The sequence below is a fragment of the Berghia stephanieae genome, unplaced genomic scaffold (genome assembly GCF_034508935.2).
Source record: "Berghia stephanieae isolate SIO BIC M18660-M18661 unplaced genomic scaffold, UCSD_Bste_1.3 scaffold29, whole genome shotgun sequence".
Taxonomy (NCBI): Eukaryota; Metazoa; Mollusca; class Gastropoda; order Nudibranchia; family Aeolidiidae; genus Berghia; species Berghia stephanieae.
Genome location: NW_027624066.1, coordinates 14,268 through 35,000, shown reverse-complemented (window position 1 = coordinate 35,000; position 20,733 = coordinate 14,268). Strand labels below are relative to the sequence as shown.

The 20,733-nt window shown below is 39.7% G+C and overlaps 1 protein-coding gene across 1 annotated transcript in view; it reads right to left on the bottom strand.

Annotated features, from left to right (window-relative positions):
• LOC144961540 (uncharacterized) overlaps positions 1-19,631 on the bottom strand; it is a 42,860-nt gene extending 23,229 nt beyond the window's left edge. Inside the window, exons 1-6 of the mRNA XM_078894696.1 lie at positions 19,597-19,631; positions 11,722-11,927; positions 10,918-11,071; positions 9,778-9,972; positions 7,846-7,970; positions 4,582-4,761 (exon numbers count right to left, since the gene is read on the bottom strand). Of these exons, the coding sequence (XP_078750822.1) occupies positions 4,582-4,761; positions 7,846-7,970; positions 9,778-9,972; positions 10,918-11,048 (631 nt within the window). The 5' untranslated portion in view covers positions 11,049-11,071; positions 11,722-11,927; positions 19,597-19,631. The remainder of the gene's footprint in view (positions 1-4,581; positions 4,762-7,845; positions 7,971-9,777; positions 9,973-10,917; positions 11,072-11,721; positions 11,928-19,596) is intronic.
• Positions 19,632-20,733: the final 1,102 nt, after the last annotated feature.

The following is a 20,733-nucleotide window of genomic DNA, read 5'->3' as shown; positions in this document are numbered from 1 at the left end:
ACAGTTTCCATCCCTCTCTCATCATTGCCTTTTTCACCCTGGGTCAGGGTATAGGCCACAGACAAACAGTTTCCATCCTTCTTCATCATTGCCATTTTCACCCTGGGTCAGGGTATAGGCCACAGACAAACAGTTTCCATCCCTCTCTCATCATTGCCTTTTTCACCCTGGGTCAGGGTATAGGCCACAGACAAACAGTTTCCATCCCTCTCTCATCATTGCCTTTTTCACCCTGGGTCAGGGTATAGGCCACAGACAAACAGTTTCCATCCTTCTCTCATCATTGCTATTTTCACCCTGGGTCAGGGTATAGGCCACAGACAAACAGTTTCCATCCTTCTCTCATCATTGCCATTTTCACCCTGGGTCAGGGTATAGGCCACAGACAAACAGTTTCCATCCTTCTCTCATCATTGCCATTTTCACCCTGGGTCAGGGTATAGGCCACAGACAAACAGTTTCCATCCTTCTCTCATCATTGCCATTTTCACCCTGGTCAGGGTATAGGCCACAGACAAACAGTTTTCCATCCCTGCTCATCATTGCCATTTTCACCCTGGTCCAGGTATAGGCCACAGACAAACAGTTTCCATCCTTCTCCATCATTGCCATTTTCACCCTTGGTTCAGGGTATAGGCACAGACAAAACAGTTTCCATCCTCTCTCATCATTGCCTTTTCACCCTGGGTCAGGTATAGGCCACAGACAACAGTTTCCCATCCATCCTCCTCATCATGCCTTTTCACCCTGGTCAGGGTATAGGCCACGACACAACAGTTTCCATCCCTTCCTCTCATCATTGCCTTTTCACCCGTGGTCAGGTATAGGCCACAGACAAACAGTTTCCATCCTTCTCTCATCATTGCCATTTTCACCCTGGGTCAGGTATAGGCCACAGACAAACATCATTTTCCATCCTTCTCTCATCATTGCCATTTTCACCCTGGGTCAGGGTATAGGCCACATGACAAACAGTTTCCCTCCTTCCTCATCATTGCCATTTTTCCATCCCTGGTCAGGGTATAGGCCACAGACAAACACGTTTCCATCCTTCTCATCATTGCCATTTTCACCCTGGGTCAGGGTATAGGCCACAGACAAACAGTTTCCATCCTTCTCTCATCATTGCCTTTATTCACCCTGGAGCCAGTGTCATAGCCACAGCAAACAGTTTTCACCTTCTCTCATCATTGCCATTTTCACCCCTGGGTCAGGGTATATGGCCACAGACAAACAGTTTCCATGCCTCCCATCATTGCCATTTTCACCCTGGGTCAGCGATAGCCTACAGACATAACAGTTTCCATCCTCTCTCATCTTTGCCTTTTCACCCTGGTCAGGGTATAGGCCACAGACAAACAGTTTCCATCCTTCTCTCATCATTGCCATTTTCACCCTGGGTCAGGGTATAGGCCACAGACAAACAGTTTCCATCCTTCTCTCTTCCATTTCCTCATTTCACCCTGGTCAGGGTATAGCCACAGACAAACAGTTTCCATCCTTCTCTCATCATTGCCTTTCAACCCGTGGTCAGGGTTATAGCCAGTACAAACAGTTTCCATCCTTCTCTCATCATTGCCATTTTCACCCTGGGTCAGGGTATAGGCCACAGACAAACAGTTTCCATCCTTCTCTCATCCATTTGCCTTTTCACCCTGGTCACAGGGTTAGGCCTCACAGACAAACATTTTCCATCCTTACTCACATTGCCATTTTCACCCTGGTCAGGTATAGGCCACACGACAAACAGTTTCCATCCTTCTTCATCATTGCCTTTTTCACCCTGGGTCAGGGTATAAGGCCACAGACAAACATTTCATCCCTTTCTCATCATTGCCATTTTCACCCGAGTCAGGGTATAGCCACAGACAAACAGTTTCCATCCTTCTCTCATCATTGCCATTTTCACCCTGGTCAGGTATAGGCCACAGACAAACAGTTTCCATCCTCTCTCATCATTGCCTTTTCACCCTGGGTCAGGGTATAGGCCACAGACAAACAGTTTCCATCCTTCTCTCATCATTGCCATTTTCACCCTGGTCAGGGTATAGGCCACAGACAAACAGTTTCCATCCCTCTCTCATCATTGCCTTTTTCACCCTGGGTCAGGGTATAGGCCACAGACAAACAGTTTCCATCCTTCTCTCATCATTGCCATTTTCACCCTGGGTCAGGGTATAGGCCACAGACAAACAGTTTCCATCCCTCTCTCATCATTGCCTTTTTCACCCTGGGTCAGGGTATAGGCCACAGACAAACAGTTTCCATCCCTCTCTCATCATTGCCTTTTTCACCCTGGGTCAGGGTATAGGCCACAGACAAACAGTTTCCATCCTTCTCTCATCATTGCCTTTTTCACCCTGGGTCAGGGTACAGGCCACAGACAAACAGTTTCCACCCCTCTCTCATCACTGCCTTTTTCACCATGGGTCAGGGTACAGGCCACAGACAAACAGTTTCCATCCCTCTCTAATCACTGCCTTTTTCACCATGGGTCAGGGTACAGGCCACAGACAAACAGGTTCCATCCCTCTCTCATCATTGCCTTTTCACCCTGGGTCAGGGTATAGGCCACAGACAAACAGTTTCCATCCTTCCCTCATCATTGCCTTTCTCACCCTGGGCCAGGGTATAGGCCACAGACAAACAGTTTCCATCCCTCTCTCATCATTGCCTTTTTCACCCTGGGTCAGGGTATAGGCCACAGACAAACAGTTTCCATCCTTCTCTATCCTGAGCTAACGTTTTTATCTCATTCCATGTCTTACCACTTCTCTGTATATCAGCTTCTTTAATTCTTCTCCATGTTCCTCGTGGCCTTCCCCTTGATCTTCTGCCCTGAGGGTTCCAGTCCAATACTTTCTTTGTTATAGTGGAATCATTCTTTCTAAGCGTGTATCCAATCCACCTCCATCGTCTTCTTCCTATTTCCTCTCCCACTGGTTTCAGCTATGTTTTTTTCCATACTTCTTCATTTTTTTATTCTATCCATCCATTTTATTCTGAGTAGCTTACGCATGCACCTGTTTACGAAAATCTGTACCCTCCTTATACATGCCTGTGATGCGTTCCAAGTCTCACATCCATACAGTAGGACAGACTTCACGTTTGAGTTGAAAAGTCTTAGCTTTAGTTGAAGGGAGATATCTTTAGTTCTCCAAACTCTGTTCAAAGATGTGAATGCAGCCTGTGCCTTTCCTATTCGTGCTTTCACCTCTGCTTCCGTGCCTCCATCCTTGTCAATTAAACTCCCGAGATAGCAGAAAGTGTCTATATCTTCAAGTTCCTGATCTTTTACTTTGATCTGCTCCCTTTGACGCGTACCTATCTTCAAGACCTTTGACTTTGCAGGGTGAATTCTTAGACCAATTGATTCCGAGAGGCTGTTTATAATTGTGGCTTTTGCTTGCATCTGGTCCTGAGTGTGGGACAGAAGAGCCAGATCATCTGCAAAATCCAGATCATCCAACTGTGTCCAGTGAGTCAACTGTATCCCATTTCTTCGCCCTTTGGAGGTTTCCTTCATTAGCCAATCAATGGCAAGGATGAACAGGAATAGTGAGAGCAAGCATCCCTGCTTGACACCAATCTTAATTTCAAAGCTGTCAGTAGGCTGATCTTTATGTATAACCCTGCAACTTGATCCTTCATACATTTCCTTAATGAGGTTTACTATTTTTTCAGGGAGTCCATAATGTAGAATTGTCCACAATGTTGCTCTGTCAATACTGTCGAAAGCCTTCTCGCAATCCATAAATGTAACAATAAGAGGAAAGTTCCATTCTATAGACTGTTCCACTATGACTCGCAGAGAGGCAATCTGGTCGCTGGTTGAACTGTTTTTACGAAAACCTACCTGGTCGTCCGGCAGTTTAGCACATGTTGCACTGAACTGTATTAATCATATATTATAATAAAATGTACGCGCTTTCTCAACGACACCATAAGACACCGTCACCAAGGCATTCCATGAAGGAATATAGATAATTCATCAAACAAGATGTCTGATGTCAACAGGAATCACCCATGTTGTCACAGTGAGATACCGTCACCAAGGCATTCCATGAAGGAATATAGATAATTCATCAAACAAGATGTCTGATGTCAACAGGAATCACCCATGTTGTCCAAGTGAGCAAATTGGGGTTAAGAATCTTGCAAGTATAACCATGATCAACGTCTACAATATTGTTGCTAGCATTTGCTCTCATCGGGTGGTGAAAGTGAAAGTGTTTATCGTACTTTTTCAGTTTCGCGGTTATTGTGGTTCGTAATTACATAAGAGAGAGAGAGAGAGAGAGAGAGAGAGAGAGAGAGAGAGAGAGAGAGAGAGAGACAGGAGGGAGAGCGAGAGAGAGAGAGAGAGATAGAGAGAGAGATATAGATAGAGAGAGAGAGTCATTGAGAGAGACATGGGGATAGAGAGATCTCCTTGTGAGCACCGAGTGATTTTCTTTTTTTTTTTTTCGTTTTGTTTTGTCTTTTGTTGGTTTTTTGGGGGGGGTTTTTTATTATTATTTTTTTAACATTTTTTTTTATCTTTGTATTAATCTTTTTTTCTTATCTTATCTTACTTCTTACCGTCTGAATCTTCTAGATACAGTCTCCACATCAAGTGACCTTTGATGAAGGTCACGGGGCCATCCTCAGCCCACGTGATCGCAGCGTCAAGGTCACATGGGATATCCCAATCTTCCAACGTTCTGTTTTCTCTCTGGAATCTTCCAGACGTTCCTGCATTGAACGTCCACAACTGACAGCCTTCAGAGAGAAAACAAAATAAAACCAAAAAGAAACTTGAGCTTTTATATAGCGCAATATCCACAAAACGTTCCCAAAGCGCTTTACAAGGGGTTCAAAGCCAACAGCAACATTAACATGTAAGACGAGACGTGACGTCTGTTAAAGAGAATTTCAATTGTTCGGACAACAGCCAGGCCCATTTTTACACCTGAGTACGGTTATAATGTAAGTAAAGAGCCTTTTCAAAGGACCCAAGTATGTGCCGCTCAGAGATGGTTCGAACCGCGGGCATTCTGATCCAAAGACGAGTGTCATACCACTGGACCACATAGTCGCATTTACCTGATATCTGTAGTCCACTTCAAATTATAGAAGGAACGAAATTGACTTCACTACGCTGTTTTGTGTGTTGGTGCATTATATTTGTATTCTGTTAAATTCTAAATGTTGTATAGTAAAATTATGATTTTATATGTTTGTTTTTTGTTGGTTTTTTTTTTTGGGGGGGGATAGAAAATTATGATGTTATATGTTGTTTTTTGGGGGGTTTGGGGGGAGGGGTGTAGAACATTATGATTATATATGGGATTGTTTTTGGAAGGCGGGGGGGGGGGGAGGGGAGGGGAGGAGAAAATTATGATTTTATATGGGTTTTTTTTAATAAAAAATTATGATTCTATATGATTTGTTGTAAAAGAATGTTGTGTTCAGGAAGTGAATGTATAGATTGTGTGCGCTTGGCAAAGAAACTCGCAAAATTGCTATCCGGGAGTATAACGGACCAACACACAAAACTATGTGTAACCTTGAATGTTTATAGTCTAGTTTGGTGAGAATAACTCATAAACGTGGATTGCAAAAAAGCATAACAAAGACCTGAGTGACGTCAACTTCGTTCTATCTATACTGAAATAATAACAAAGGGGCGTGTCTGAGATTCCATTATTTGAAATCAACGGTTTTATTTTACCTTTAATGATAATAAGGCTGAAAAATTATATAGCGCTATAACTCCGAGGGCGTAGAACACCAACTTCACTTCCAACAACATTGAATCAAGATCTCAAAAAATATCAAATACATTTAGAAACAACAACCGAGGAACTGATTTCAACAACACAAGGAAACATCCAACTGCCTCGGCACCTTAACACACATGATGACATTCTAAAGCTAAGAACACTCGCACTAGACAGAGATTTGATAACATTCTAAAGCTAAGAACACTTGCACTAGACAGAGATTTGATGACATTCTAAAGCTAAGAACACTTGTACTAGACATAGATTTGATGACATTCTAAAGCTAAGAACACTTGTACTAGACATAGATTTGATGACATTCTAAAGCTAAGAACACGTGTACTAGACAGAGATTTGATGACATTCTAAAGCTAAGAACATTTGCGCTAGACAGAGATTTGATGACATTCTAAAGCTAAGAACACTTGCACTAGACAGAGATTTGATGACATTCTAAAGCTAAGAACACTTGCACTAGACAGAGATTTGATGACATTCTAAAGCTAAGAACACTTGTACTAGACAGAGATTTGATGACATTCTAAAGCTAAGAACACTTGTACTAGACAGAGATTTGATGACATTCTAAAGCTAAGAACACTTGTACTAGACAGAGATTTGATGACATTCTAAAGCTAAGAACACTTGTACTAGACAGAGATTTGATGACATTCTAAAGCTAAGAACACTTGTACTAGACAGAGATTTGATGACATTCTAAAGCTAAGAACACTTGTACTGGACAGAGATTTGATGACATTCTAAAGCTAAGAACACTTGTACTAGACATAGATTTGATGACATTCTAAAGCTAAGAACACTTGTACTAGACATAGATTTGATGACATTCTAAAGCTAAGAACACTTGTACTGGACAGAGATTTGATAACATTCTAAAGCTAAGAACACTTGTACTGGACAGAGATTTGATGACATTCTAAAGCTAAGAACACTTGCACTAGACATAGATTTGATGACATTCTAAAGCTAAGAACACTTGCACTAGACAGAGATTTGATGACATTCTAAAGCTAAGAACACTTGTACTAGACATAGATTTGATGACATTCTAAAGCTAAGAACACTTGTACTAGACATAGATTTGATGACATTCTAAAGCTAAGAACACTTGTACTAGACATAGATTTGATGACATTCTAAAGCTAAGAACACTTGCACTATACATAGATTTGATGACATTCTAAAGCTAAGAACACTTGTACTAGACAGAGATTTGATGACATTCTAAAGCTAAGAACACTTGTACTAGACATAGATTTGATGACATTCTAAAGCTAAGAACACTTGTACTAGACAGAGATTTGATGACATTCTAAAGCTAAGAACACTTGTACTAGACAGAGATTTGATGACATTCTAAAGCTAAGAACACTTGTACTGGACAGAGATTTGATGACATTCTAAAGCTAAGAACACTTGTACTAGACAGAGATTTGATGACATTCTAAAGCTAAGAACACTTGTACTAGACAGAGATTTGATGACATTCTAAAGCTAAGAACACTTGTACTAGACAGAGATTTGATGACATTCTAAAGCTAAGAACACTTGTACTAGACAGAGATTTGATGACATTCTAAAGCTAAGAACACTTGCACTAGACAGAGATTTGATGACATTCTAAAGCTAAGAACACTTGCACTAGACAGAGATTTGATGACATTCTAAAGCTAAGAACACTTGTACTAGACAGAGATTTGATGACATTCTAAAGCTAAGAACACTTGCACTAGACAGAGATTTGATGACATTCTAAAGCTAAGTCCACTTGCACTAGACAGAGATTTGATGACATTCTAAAGCTAAGAACACTTGTACTAGACAGAGATTTGATGACATTCTAAAGCTAAGAACACTTGCGCTAGACAGAGATTTGATGACATTCTAAAGCTAAGAACACTTGCACTAGACCTAGATTTATGGAGACAGATTACTAACTGGATAATAGAAACAGACTGACAAAATCGAAGTGATGCACACATTCACGGCAAGCGTCCATAGAGACTGATCAGCCAAATTCTATTCTATAAGTCGGAGACATAAGACTCCAAGAGCTGACCTTTAATGACAGTCGCCCGCTGACCCAGTCCAAAGGCAGCATCCACTTCCGGTGGAATCCCAAAATCCTCATGCAGACTCCCATGGCCATCTTGGTACCGGAAATGGCCGCTACTGATGTTGTACCTTCAGATGACGTGAATATTAAATAATATAAGAAAAAGTGTAAAACGTTTAATCTGACGTATTATGCAAAAACGTGTAAAGAGACGAGAGAGGGAATACGTGGGAAGGAAAGTATATTGGACTTAGAATTAACGGGAAAGAGGAAAAAGGGACGCCCAAAGACTAGATGGTTTGATAAGGTAAAGGATGATACGACAGAACTGGGCCTGGAGGAAGATGATGCGTTGAACCGAGATGCATGAAGATGTGGCATTCATTATGGCAACCCTGCAAAATGTGGGATAAGCTGAATGAAGAATTCTAGAACTTATTACTATCACGTTTTCTTCCTTTTTACTGGCGCTGATATGACCTTATGTGTTGCGAGAGCCGTAAAACCCTTAAAAACATAAAAAACATATTATTATTATTATTATTTTTATTATTATTATTAATTATTATTATTATTATTATTATTATTATTATTATTATTATTATTATTATTATTATTATTATCATTGTTATTATTATTATTATTATTATTATCATTATTATTATTATTATCATTTTTATTATTATTATCAATAATAATAATAATAAGAAGAAGAAGAAGAAGAAGAAGAAGAAGAAGAAGAAGAAGAAGAAGAAGAAGAAGAAGAAGAAGAAGTTATTGTTGTTGTTATTATTTGTGTTGTTTATGGTGTCATTGTTATTGTGATTGTTTTTGTTGTTGTCGTCGTTGTTGTTATTATTGTTGCTGTTATTGGTGGTGGTGGTGGAGGGTGGTGGTGTTGTTTTTTGTTTGTTGTAAGGCGATATTACAAATTTGTCCGACAGACAGAATGCTTTTAACGGTAAATTTCTCGTTTTAAACATGATCACGATGACGGAATGTGAGTGAAGAGCCTTTTTCAAGGACTCAACTATGCGCCGCTCAGATAGCTGGACTCGAACGCTAAACCTTCCGATCCGAAGGCGAGTGTCATACCACTAGGCCACATAACGACGTACACTTATTTGCAGGTCTGGTAACCCCATTGATTATGGGCTCATTGTTGTCATGGAAATTTAAATATATATATTTTATGAGGCAAAATATTGTCCATTACAACAGTACTGTTAAACCTGGCCCATAATTTTATTTGGATACCAGACCTGCATAAATGTACACGTTGGATAAAATCAAATAGAATAGAATAAAAGAGAAGTAGTAAAAATCCCCTTTATGCATCCCTTAGGGCAACATTTTCTTTTCCTGGAAGGCTAAAACGACCAAGGCAGCAGTACTACAGATTCAAACCGTTCTATTTCATTATAAATGTGAGCCTCCATTTGGCGCAATTTCCTCCAACTGCGCTCAAAGCACTTTACAAGCGACCCCAGGCTTACAGAAATAGTCAACTTGATGGACAAGACTTGTATTCTGTCATTCAGACCCGATGGAGTTCAATCCAGCTACTATAGCGTGAAATGGATAATAGCAATTGCTTGCTACTCTTTTGATAGGACATTACTCTACAACAAAGTACTTTTTGCCAGATCTAACAGACCCAGCTACCCAATCGCTACTGAGTTGGAAAAGTATGGGGAGGGAATGGGTTCAGGAAAAAATCTAGACTTTACTGAGGATTGATCCCGGTCCCTTTGTTGTGAAGCGAGCGCTCTACCAAGTGAGCTAAGGTGAGACGACTGCCCGAGGTCTCACATGTCTGCGGTGATTCGAATTTTGTACCGTTTGGGCACAAAGCAAACATCATACAATCATACATGCCTGGGCCAGATGGTGCAGTACTTGAGATTTCATCTCAAACCCGTTGTTTGGTTTTACCTGTAGTAACGAGGTCCAGAGGTTAACACCACCTGGTTTTGAACCCCAGGCATCGAAAAGACGGCGTCTATTCTATTCAGGTCACCAAGACCGAGTCTGGATACCGGGCCGGAAGTCCTCTCGACACCATTGATGACGTCGTAGTCGATGTAACGGTTGTCGCTGAAGAAATAAAACCCTTGGTCGTTTGGGAGTCTGGGTGAGAGAAATGGCTGTCATGGTTACAGGTTCAAGTCCAAGAGTTGGGTTTTTTTGTGGGGGGGGGGGGGGATGGAATTTTTTGTTTGTTTGTTTTTTTGGGTGGGGGGGGGGGTCTTTCCTGGCCAAGTCTTATCATTTTTCTTTAATCAAATTATGCCATCATCGGCAGGAAGAGGAACGATGTTAATCATAACAATAATGATGATGATGATGATGATGATGATGATGATGATGATGATGATGATGATGATGATGATGATGATAAATAATAATAATAATAATAATAATAATAATAATAATAATAATAATAATAATAATAATAATAATAATAATAATAATAATAATAATAATAATAATAATGATAATAATAATAATAACAATAATAATAATAATAATAAAAATAATAATAATAATAATAATAATAATAATAATAATAATAATAATATAATAATAATAATAATAATAATAATAATAATAATAATAATAATAATAATAATAATAACAGCAACAACAAAAATAACAACAAAAATAACAACAACGACGAAAAAAAATACAAGAACAAAAACAACAATGAACGTAATAACAACAACAACAACAACAACAACAACAACAACATCAGCAACAATAACATCAACAACAACAACAACAACAACAACAGCATCAGCAACATTTACAACAATAACAACAATAACAACAATACCAAAAACAACAACAACAACATCAGCAACAATAACAACAATAACAACAACAATAACAACAATAACAACAACAATAACAATGATAACAACAACAACAACAACACCAACAACAACAGCAACAATAACAACAACAACAACAACAACAACATCAGCAACAATAACAACAACAACAACAACAACAACAACAACATCAACAACAACAATAACAACAACAATAGCAACCCCACCAAAGTATATCTACCTGATGCCAGCGTTAATAGTTCGACACGAGTTGTGTCCGTTTCCACCGACACATCCTTGTAGAATAACACACACCAACGCCCATCGACACAGAGACAGAGAAATAGAATACACACCACTTTTCATACACATTCTCAGACAACCCAAAAAAAAATCTTTGAAATGTGGGTTTAATAAAATACACGACGAAAAACGTTTTTAGAGAAAATAAATAATGACGGCAATAGGGAGTGAGATTAGCGGAAGAGAAGCGTCCCTTGATTGGACGTCACCCATAGTCTGTGACGTCACCGGCGGAAAAGTTATTAGAGAGAGAACGTCATATTGGTTATGCGCATGCGTCTCTCGTCCTCGCTTCCGCGGAAGCAAAAAGTTATTAGAGAGAGAACGTCATGTTGGTTGTGCGCATGCGTCTCTCGTCCTCATTTCCGCGGAAGCGAGGACGAGAGAAGCATGCGCACAACCAACATGACGTTCTCTCTAATAACTTGTCCGCCGGTGACGTCACAGACTATGGGTGACGTCCAATCAAGGGACGCTACTCTTCCGCTAATCTCATTCCCAATTAGACTCTCTCGGCCTAAAAATAAATGAATGAATTAATTAATGTAATTAGATTCCCTTTATTCATCCCATAGGAAAAATTTGTCTCTCAGGCCTTCCAAGAGAAGACTGGAATAACCCAGGCGTCAGCCGCAGTGCAGTGCCGCAAATTGAGCTGGGCGAGGTGATTTGCTCAAGGCCACACAGTGCAGCGACGGGTGATCGAACTCGGTACCTTTTGGGTACGAAGTAAAGACCTTACCGCTGAGCCACGCTGCCCCCGAGGAATGAGTCAGGAAAGCTAATATAAGTAACCAAGCATCACAGCAGTGAAAAAATATCGTGACGTCACAACGTCTGCTTTTCCGGTTCCAAAATCCTTGGAAGTGTGTATGTATCCAGTCCTTCAGAAGACTAATAACGGAAAGGTCACATAATATTGAATTATAAGGTGGTATAACAGTTTTACTAGCAGGATAAAAAGGCAGTTTTACGGGACGTAAAAGAGTGTGAATGGAAGATCTTTATTGACGACCAGCGTAGATTTAGACTAGAAAATAAAATACTATCACTCTGAAACTAAAAGAAAATTTACACAAAGTATGTATTCGGTTCTCCGGAAGAGTGGTTGTACACTTCCGGTGAAATAGGAACCAGTATTGTGGCATCACACCTTTTCTCCCTATTCGGCATGATTTTACGAATGGTTTGGAGATCATCAAACTGGATTGCAGTTGTTTGTGCGAAGCCTTCAAAAAATCATAGCCTGACACTGACCACAAAAATGGTGTCACTCAAGATGCAAAGTCAACAACTCGTCAGAAATTAAATTGCGAGTCGTATCGATACCTTCATTAACCCATTGATGCTATGCGTTTACTTATAAATCTCAAATCATTCCGCCAGCCGGAGGCCAGTTGAGTGACTAAGACCAGCCCCCAATGTGCCCCCCCCCCCCCCCCCCCCCCCCCCAAGATTGGATGATATGAAACAAATTTTGATAACGTGTAAATTACAGGATAGATTTGACCCTTCCCTTCCCCGCACCTAACCAAACAAAAACATTGGACAGATTAATTCGATGCCAAGATGGCTGATATAAAGATGGGTGATATAAAGATGGCTGATATAAAGATGGGTGATATAAAGATGGGTGATATAAAGATGGGTGATATAAAGATGGGTGATATAAAGATGGGTGATATAAACATGGCTGATATAAAGATGGGTGATATAAAGATGGCTGATATAAAGATGGCTGATATAAAGATGGCTGATATAAAGATGGCTGATATAAAGATGGGTGATATAAAGATGGCTGATATAAAGATGGCTGAAATAAAGATGGGTGATATAAAGATGGCTGAAATAAAGATGGGTGATATAAAGATGGGTGATATAAAGATGGCTGAAATAAAGCTGGGTGATATAAAGATGGCTGATATAAAGATGGGTGATATAAAAATGGGTGATATAACATGGCTTATATAAAGATGGCTGATATAAAGATGGGTGATATAAAGATGGGTGATATAAAAATGGGTGATATAAAGATGGCTGATATAAAGATGGCTGATATAAAGATGGGTGATATAAAGATGGCTGATATAAAGATGGGTGATATAAAGATGGGTGATATAAAGATGGCTGATATAAAGATGGCTGATATAAAGATGGGTGATATAAAGATGGCTGATATAAAGATGGTGGATATAAAGATGGGTGATATAAAGATGGCTGATATAAAGATGGGTGATATAAAGATGGCTGATATAAAGATGGCTGATATAAAGATGGCTGATATAAAGATGGGTGATATAAAGATGGCTGATATAAAGATGGGTGATATAAAGATGGGTGATATAAAGATGGGTGATATAAAGATGGGTGATATAAAGATGGGTGATATAAAGATGGGTGATATAAAGATGGGTGATATAAAGATGGCTGATATAAAGATGGCTGATATAAAGATGGCTGATATAAAGACGTTTTAAAAAGTGGTCACTACACTTTGCTGCATACAATTTGAAAAATCCCATATTTAAAATTCAGGCCAGCAAACTCACCCTTCAAATATCGATCGATTTAAACATACAAACATGGATGGCAAAAAAAACAATAACAAAGGCCTGAGTGACGTCATCTTCCTTTTATCTTTTCACGTTCAAGGTTACACAGTTTTGTCTGTTGGTACGATTCACCCGACGGGAAGAACTGGTTGGTATTTCACTGAAACGTATATCATCTCTTGATGCTATGCGTCTAAACAAAATACTCACAAAATCATGCCGCCAGATGAAACGTACCAGCAGACAAAACTATGTATAACCTGAAACGTTTGTGGTATAGTCAGGTTGATGGAACTTAGAATGTAGGCTAATCACCCAACAGGCGCTCGCAAAACAATAACAAAGTGCCGAGTGACGTCATCATCATTCGTTCTATTAACGTTTAAGGTTACATTTAGTTATATTTTTAGTGTCATTGGAATCAATAACCTGATGTCACGTCTCCCAGCAATGGCGGCCATCTTGGTTCTAAACAAAGAAAATCTGTACTTTTTATTCTTCATGCCGGCTAGAACTTTTCATATGCCATGTGATCAGAAAGTATAAAAGTCAAAACATGATCAGATTTATAATGGTTTTTTTTTCTCCTATGGATACGCTTTTATGCTCGTTGGAGACGTATTTCATAAGAGCGTCCGCCATTGTTCCGATAGTTTAGAGCCTGTTACTAAGTTACCATGCGTTATTACGAGGGAAGTGACGTCACGACTGTTGAAGCCTATTGATCCGAAAGGTAGAAGTGATAAGTATTTTACTTCAATATATTGAAGGAACGAAATTGACGCCACGCAGCCCATTGATATTGCTTGTAGACAGCCATTTTAAGTATTAGTTTACACTGCATTATATCAATCAGACTATAGACGTTTTAGGCTACGGACAGGTTAGTGTGTTGGTACCTTAAATCCGGCTGGCGAGTGGTGTAAGCAATTTACCTAAACCGACGTACAGGTATACACATATTAAGGTCCGGCATATAAACGCAATTATAGGCCTAGTTTAACATTGTTGTAATGGACAATATGTTGCCTCATTTATTTTAGATTGATACCATACCTCAACAATGGGCCTATAATATATTGGGTTATCAGACCTGAAAATAAGTGCACGTCAACCTAAACGCCTAAACGCAAGGCATCAAAAGCACCAATCCCTATTTAAGTCTCTCCTTACCAGCAATTTTCAGAATAAACCCGAAACGTCATACTCGTCCAACACAAAGATACATTTTTCAAACAGAATTATAACGATTCTATTCCATATTCTGTTCACCAAAATTATCTCTGCAACACAGTGCCGCGTTTTTAAAGCTATGACTATAGATTGGTCAAAGTTGACGACACTCGAGTCTTTGTTATTGGTTTTTGCCATCCGCGTTCATTAGTAATACGCTTCAACAGTCGTAACGTCACTTCTCTCGGAATGACGCATAGTAACTTAGTTCAGAAAAGTGAGTGGAGCAGGCACTTATGTTGGTAACAACAAGATATGAAGTGAGTAGAAAAGTGCCAGAAGACAATAGAGAATAAAAATTTTTATTCTCTATTGTCTTCTGGCACTTTTCTACTCACTTCATATCTTGTTGTTACCAACATAAGTGCCTGCTCCACTCACTTTTCTGAATTAAAAATTCACCCCATACACCGGAGCATACTCAATGTCTCAATCGTTTCTATGTTATATGTTTGTGTTGAGAATATTGGCTATTAAGCTGAACTGCTGGTCAAAATTACTTCGCGATGGTGGTGTGCGAACGAATCGGCGGTCTCAAGAAGTGGGTGAGAGAGGGATCTAGAAATGACTTGGGTTTGAAACGAATATTTTTGTGTTCGTGGATAGCTCACACGGTAGAGCCACGCTCTCACCTGCCAGGCGGAGTTGTCGTACCAATAAGGTCGCTGGTTCAAACCCCACCACCGCCGCGAAAAAATTTTTATTCTCTATTGTCTTCTGGCACTTTTCTACTCACTTCATATCTTGTTGTTACCAACATAAGTGCCTGCTCCACTCACTTTTCTGAATTAAAAATTCACCCCATACACCGGAGCATACTCAATGTCTCAATCGTTTCTATGTTATATGTTTGTGTTGAGAATATTGGCTATTAAGCTGAACTGCTGGTCAAAATTACTTCGCGATGGTGGTGTGCGAACGAATCGGCGGTCTCAAGAAGTGGGTGAGAGAGGGATCTAGAAATGACTTGGTTTGAAACGAATATTTTTGTGTTCGTGGATAGCTCACACGGTAGAGCCACGCTCTCACCTGCCAGGCGGAGTTGTCGTACCAATAAGGTCGCTGGTTCAAACCCCACCACCGCCGCGAAAAAATTTTTATTCTCTATTGTCTTCTGGCACTTTTCTACTCACTTCATATCTTGTTGTTACCAACATAAGTGCCTGCTCCACTCACTTTTCTGAATTAAAAATTCACCCCATACACCGGAGCATACTCAATGTCTCAATCGTTTCTATGTTATATTGTTTGTGTTGAGAATATTGGCTATTAAGCTTAACTGCTGGTCAAAATTACTTCGCGATGGTGGTGTGCGAACGAATCGGCGGTCTCAAGAAGTGGGTGAGAGAGGGATCTAGAAATGACTTGGGTTTGAAACGAATATTTTTGTGTTCGTGGATAGCTCCACGGTAGAGCCACGCTCTCACCTGCCAGGCGGAGTTGTCGTACCAATAAGGTCGCTGGTTCAAACCCCACCACCGCCGCGAAAAATATTTTTATTCTCTATTGTCTTCTGGCACTTTTCTACTCACTTCATATCTTGTTGTTACCAACATAAGTGCCTGCTCCACTCACTTTTCTGAATTAAAAATTCACCCCATACACCGGAGCATACTCAATGTCTCAATCGTTTCTTGTTATATGTTTGTGTTGAGAATATTGGCTATTAAGCTTAACTGCTGGTCAAAATTACTTCGCGATGGTGGTGTGCGAACGAATCGGCGGTCTCAAGAAGTGGGTGAGAGAGGGATCTAGAAATGACTTGGGTTTGAAACGAATATTTTTGTGTTCGTGGATAGCTCACACGGTAGAGCCACGCTCTCACCTGCCAGGCGGAGTTGTCGTACCAATAAGGTCGCTGGTTCAAACCCACCACCGCCGCGAAAAATTTTTATTCTCTATTGTCTTCTGGCACTTTTCTACTCACTTCATATCTTGTTGTTACCAACATAAGTGCCTGCTCCACTCACTTTTCTGAATTAAAAATTCACCCCATACACCGGAGCATACTCAATGTCTCAATCGTTTCTATGTTATATGTTTGTGTTGAGAATATTGGCTATTAAGCTGAACTGCTGGTCAAAATTACTTCGCGATGGTGGTGTGCGAACGAATCGGCGGTCTCAAGAAGTGGGTGAGAGAGGGATCTAGAAATGACTTGGGTTTGAAACGAATATTTTTGTGTTCGTGGATAGCTCACACGGTAGAGCCACGCTCTCACCTGCCAGGCGGAGTTGTCGTACCAATAAGGTCGCTGGTTCAAACCCCACCACCGCCGCGAAAAAATTTTTATTCTCTATTGTCTTCTGGCACTTTTCTACTCACTTCATATCTTGTTGTTACCAACATAAGTGCCTGCTCCACTCACTTTTCTGAATTAAAAATTCACCCCATACACCGGAGCATACTCAATGTCTCAATCGTTTCTATGTTATATGTTTGTGTTGAGAATATTGGCTATTAAGCTGAACTGCTGGTCAAAATTACTTCGCGATGGTGGTGTGCGAACGAATCGGCGGTCTCAAGAAGTGGGTGAGAGAGGGATCTAGAAATGACTTGGGTTTGAAACGAATATTTTTGTGTTTCGTGGATAGCTCACACGGTAGAGCCACGCTCTCACCTGCCAGGCGGAGTTGTCGTACCAATAAGGTCGCTGGTTCAAACCCCACCACCGCCGCGAAAAATTTTTATTCTCTATTGTCTTCTGGCACTTTTCTATTCACTTCATATCTTGTTGTTACCAACATAAGTGCCTGCTCCACTCACTTTTCTGAATTAAAAATTCACCCATACACCGGAGCATACTCAATGTCTCAATCGTTTCTTGTTATATGTTTGTGTTGAGAATATTGGCTATTAAGCTGAACTGCTGGTCAAAATTACTTCGCGATGGTGGTGTGCGAACGAATCGGCGGTCTCAAGAAGTGGGTGAGAGAGGGATCTAGAAATGACTTGGGTTTGAAACGAATATTTTTGTGTTCGTGGATAGCTCACACGGTAGAGCCACGCTCTCACCTGCCAGGCGGAGTTGTCGTACCAATAAGGTCGCTGGTTCAAACCCCACCACCGCCGCGAAAAAAATTTTTATTCTCTATTGTCTTCTGGCACTTTTCTACTCACTTCATATCTTGTTGTTACCAACATAAGTGCCTGCTCCACTCACTTTTCTGAATTAAAAATTCACCCCATACACCGGAGCATACTCAATGTCTCAATCGTTTCTATGTTATATGTTTGTGTTGAGAATATTGGCTATTAAGCTTAACTGCTGGTCAAAATTACTTCGCGATGGTGGTGTGCGAACGAATCGGTGGTCTCAAGAAGTGGGTGAGAGAGGGATCTAGAAATGACTTGAGTTTGAAACGAATATTTTTGTGTTCGTGGATAGCTCACACGGTAGAGCCACGCTCTCACCTGCCAGGCGGAGTTGTCGTACCAATAAGGTCGCTGGTTCAAACCCCACCACCGCCGCGAAAAAATTTTTATTCTCTATTGTCTTCTGGCACTTTTCTACTCACTTCATATCTTGTTGTTACCAACATAAGTGCCTGCTCCACTCACTTTTCTGAATTAAAGATTCACCCCATACACCGGAGCATACTCAATGTCTCAATCGTTTCTTTGTTATATGTTTGTGTTGAGAATATTGGCTATTAAGCTTAACTGCTGGTCAAAATTACTTCGCGATGGTGGTGTGCGAACGAATCGGCGGTCTCAAGAAGTGGGTGAGAGAGGGATCTAGAAATGACTTGGGTTTGAAACGAATATTTTTGTGTTCGTGGATAGCTCACACGGTAGAGCCACGCTCTCACCTGCCAGGCGGAGTTGTCGTACCAATAAGGTCGCTGGTTCAAACCCCACCACCGCCGCGAAAAAATTTTTATTCTCTATTGTCTTCTGGCACTTTTCTACTCACTTCATATCTTGTTGTTACCAACATAAGTGCCTGCTCCACTCACTTTTCTGAATTAAAAATTCACCCCATACACCGGAGCATACTCAATGTCTCAATCGTGTCTATGTTATATGTTTGTGTTGAGAATATTGGCTATTAAGCTGAACTGCTGGTCAAAATTACTTCGCGATGGTGGTGTGCGAACGAATCGGCGGTTTCAAGAAGTGGGTGAGAGAGGGATCTAGAAATGACTTGGGTTTGAAACGAATATTTTTGTGTTCGTGGATAGCTCACACGGTAGAGCCATGCTCTCACCTGCCAGGCGGAGTTGTCGTACCAATAAGGTCGCTGGTTCAAACCCCACCACCGCCGCGAAAAAATTTTTATTCTCTATTGTCTTCTGGCACTTTTCTACTCACTTCATATCTTGATGGTAACTTAGTAACTCGCTCTAAAATATCGGAACAATGGCAGACGCCCTTATGAAATATTTCTCCGACGAGCATAAAAATATACCCAGATTTAAAAAAAAAACATTGTAAATAAGTGATCATGTTTTGACTTTTACACATTCTGATCACAAGACATATGAAAAGTTCTAGCCAGCATGAAGAATAAAAAGTAAAGATTTTCTTTGTTTAGAACCACGATGGCCGCCGTGGCTGGGCGACGTGACATCAGACTATTGAATCCAATTCTCACTATACTGTCTTAACAAAACTATAAAAGATCATGGTTACACACAGTTTTGTGTGTTGGTCCGTTATACATCCGGATGGCAAAGTTATGAGCTTCTTGGCCAAGCGCATACTATCTATAACAAAATGAAATCAGAATAATAAAATAAATATTGGCTGAATGGTAAGGATTTTCCTATGGGTGGTAAGGGGATTGTTAAACCACTGACACTACACACAACAATACACCATGAACACACAGAGAGAATGGTGTGTTATATTCCGTGTCAAACTTGAGAGTAATCTTTACACTGTGATGGCCCAGGACTTATCATTAGTGATTCCAATGTCGAACTTGACTCTATCTCAGTAATCGCGATACTGACGTATCGAATGTCTCGTGTGGACGATACTACACTGTGGTTGTGCTTCTCCAAGGAATTGGAATAGCGATACTGACGTATCGAATGTCTCGTGTGGACGATACTACACTGTGGTTGTGCTTCTCCAAGGAATTGGAATAGCGATACCGACGTATCAAGTTTCTCGCGGTGTTTCTGTTTTACGATACCCGCCGAGACCCGATGAAACCCGTCGAAACCCGGCAAAGTTATGGGAAGTAGGCAGCAGTGAGGAGTGAATCTGGGATTCAGGGAAGTGTACGCCATTGGAGAGTGAACCTGGGACTATGGAAGAGAATATCAGTGGAAAATGAACCTGGGACTGTGGGAGATGGATACCAGTGGGAATTGAAGCCGGACTATGGGAGTTGGGTACCAGAGGAGAATGATCCTGACACTATAGGAGGTGAACAACAACAACAACAACAGCAATAATAATAGTAGAGTAGTAATAATAATAATAATAATAATAATAATAATAATAATAATAATAATAATAATAATAATAATAATAATAATAATAATAATAATAATAATAATAATAATAATAATAATAATAATAATAATAATAATAATAATAATATAATAATAATAATATATAATAATAATAATAATAATAATAATAATAATAATAATAATAATAATAATAATAATAATAATAATAATAATAATAATAATAATAATAATAATAATAATAATAATAATAATAATAATATAATAATAATAATAATTGATTTTATATCAATATTCTGATCCTCATATCGGTTCTTTATATCTCTGATGGATATTTTTTTGGGGCCTTATTTGATTTTAGAGATAACCAAAGTGCCACCAACAAATGATGTTTTCATCTGTTATTCTATTTACAAATATGATATTATGACATCTCACATAAGACTGATTTTGACACAATTAATTATTTCCTTGTAATTTTATTTTTTATGTTTCAGGGTTGTATCAATCAAGAAAAAGAAAAAAAATCAAGCTTTTGACGAA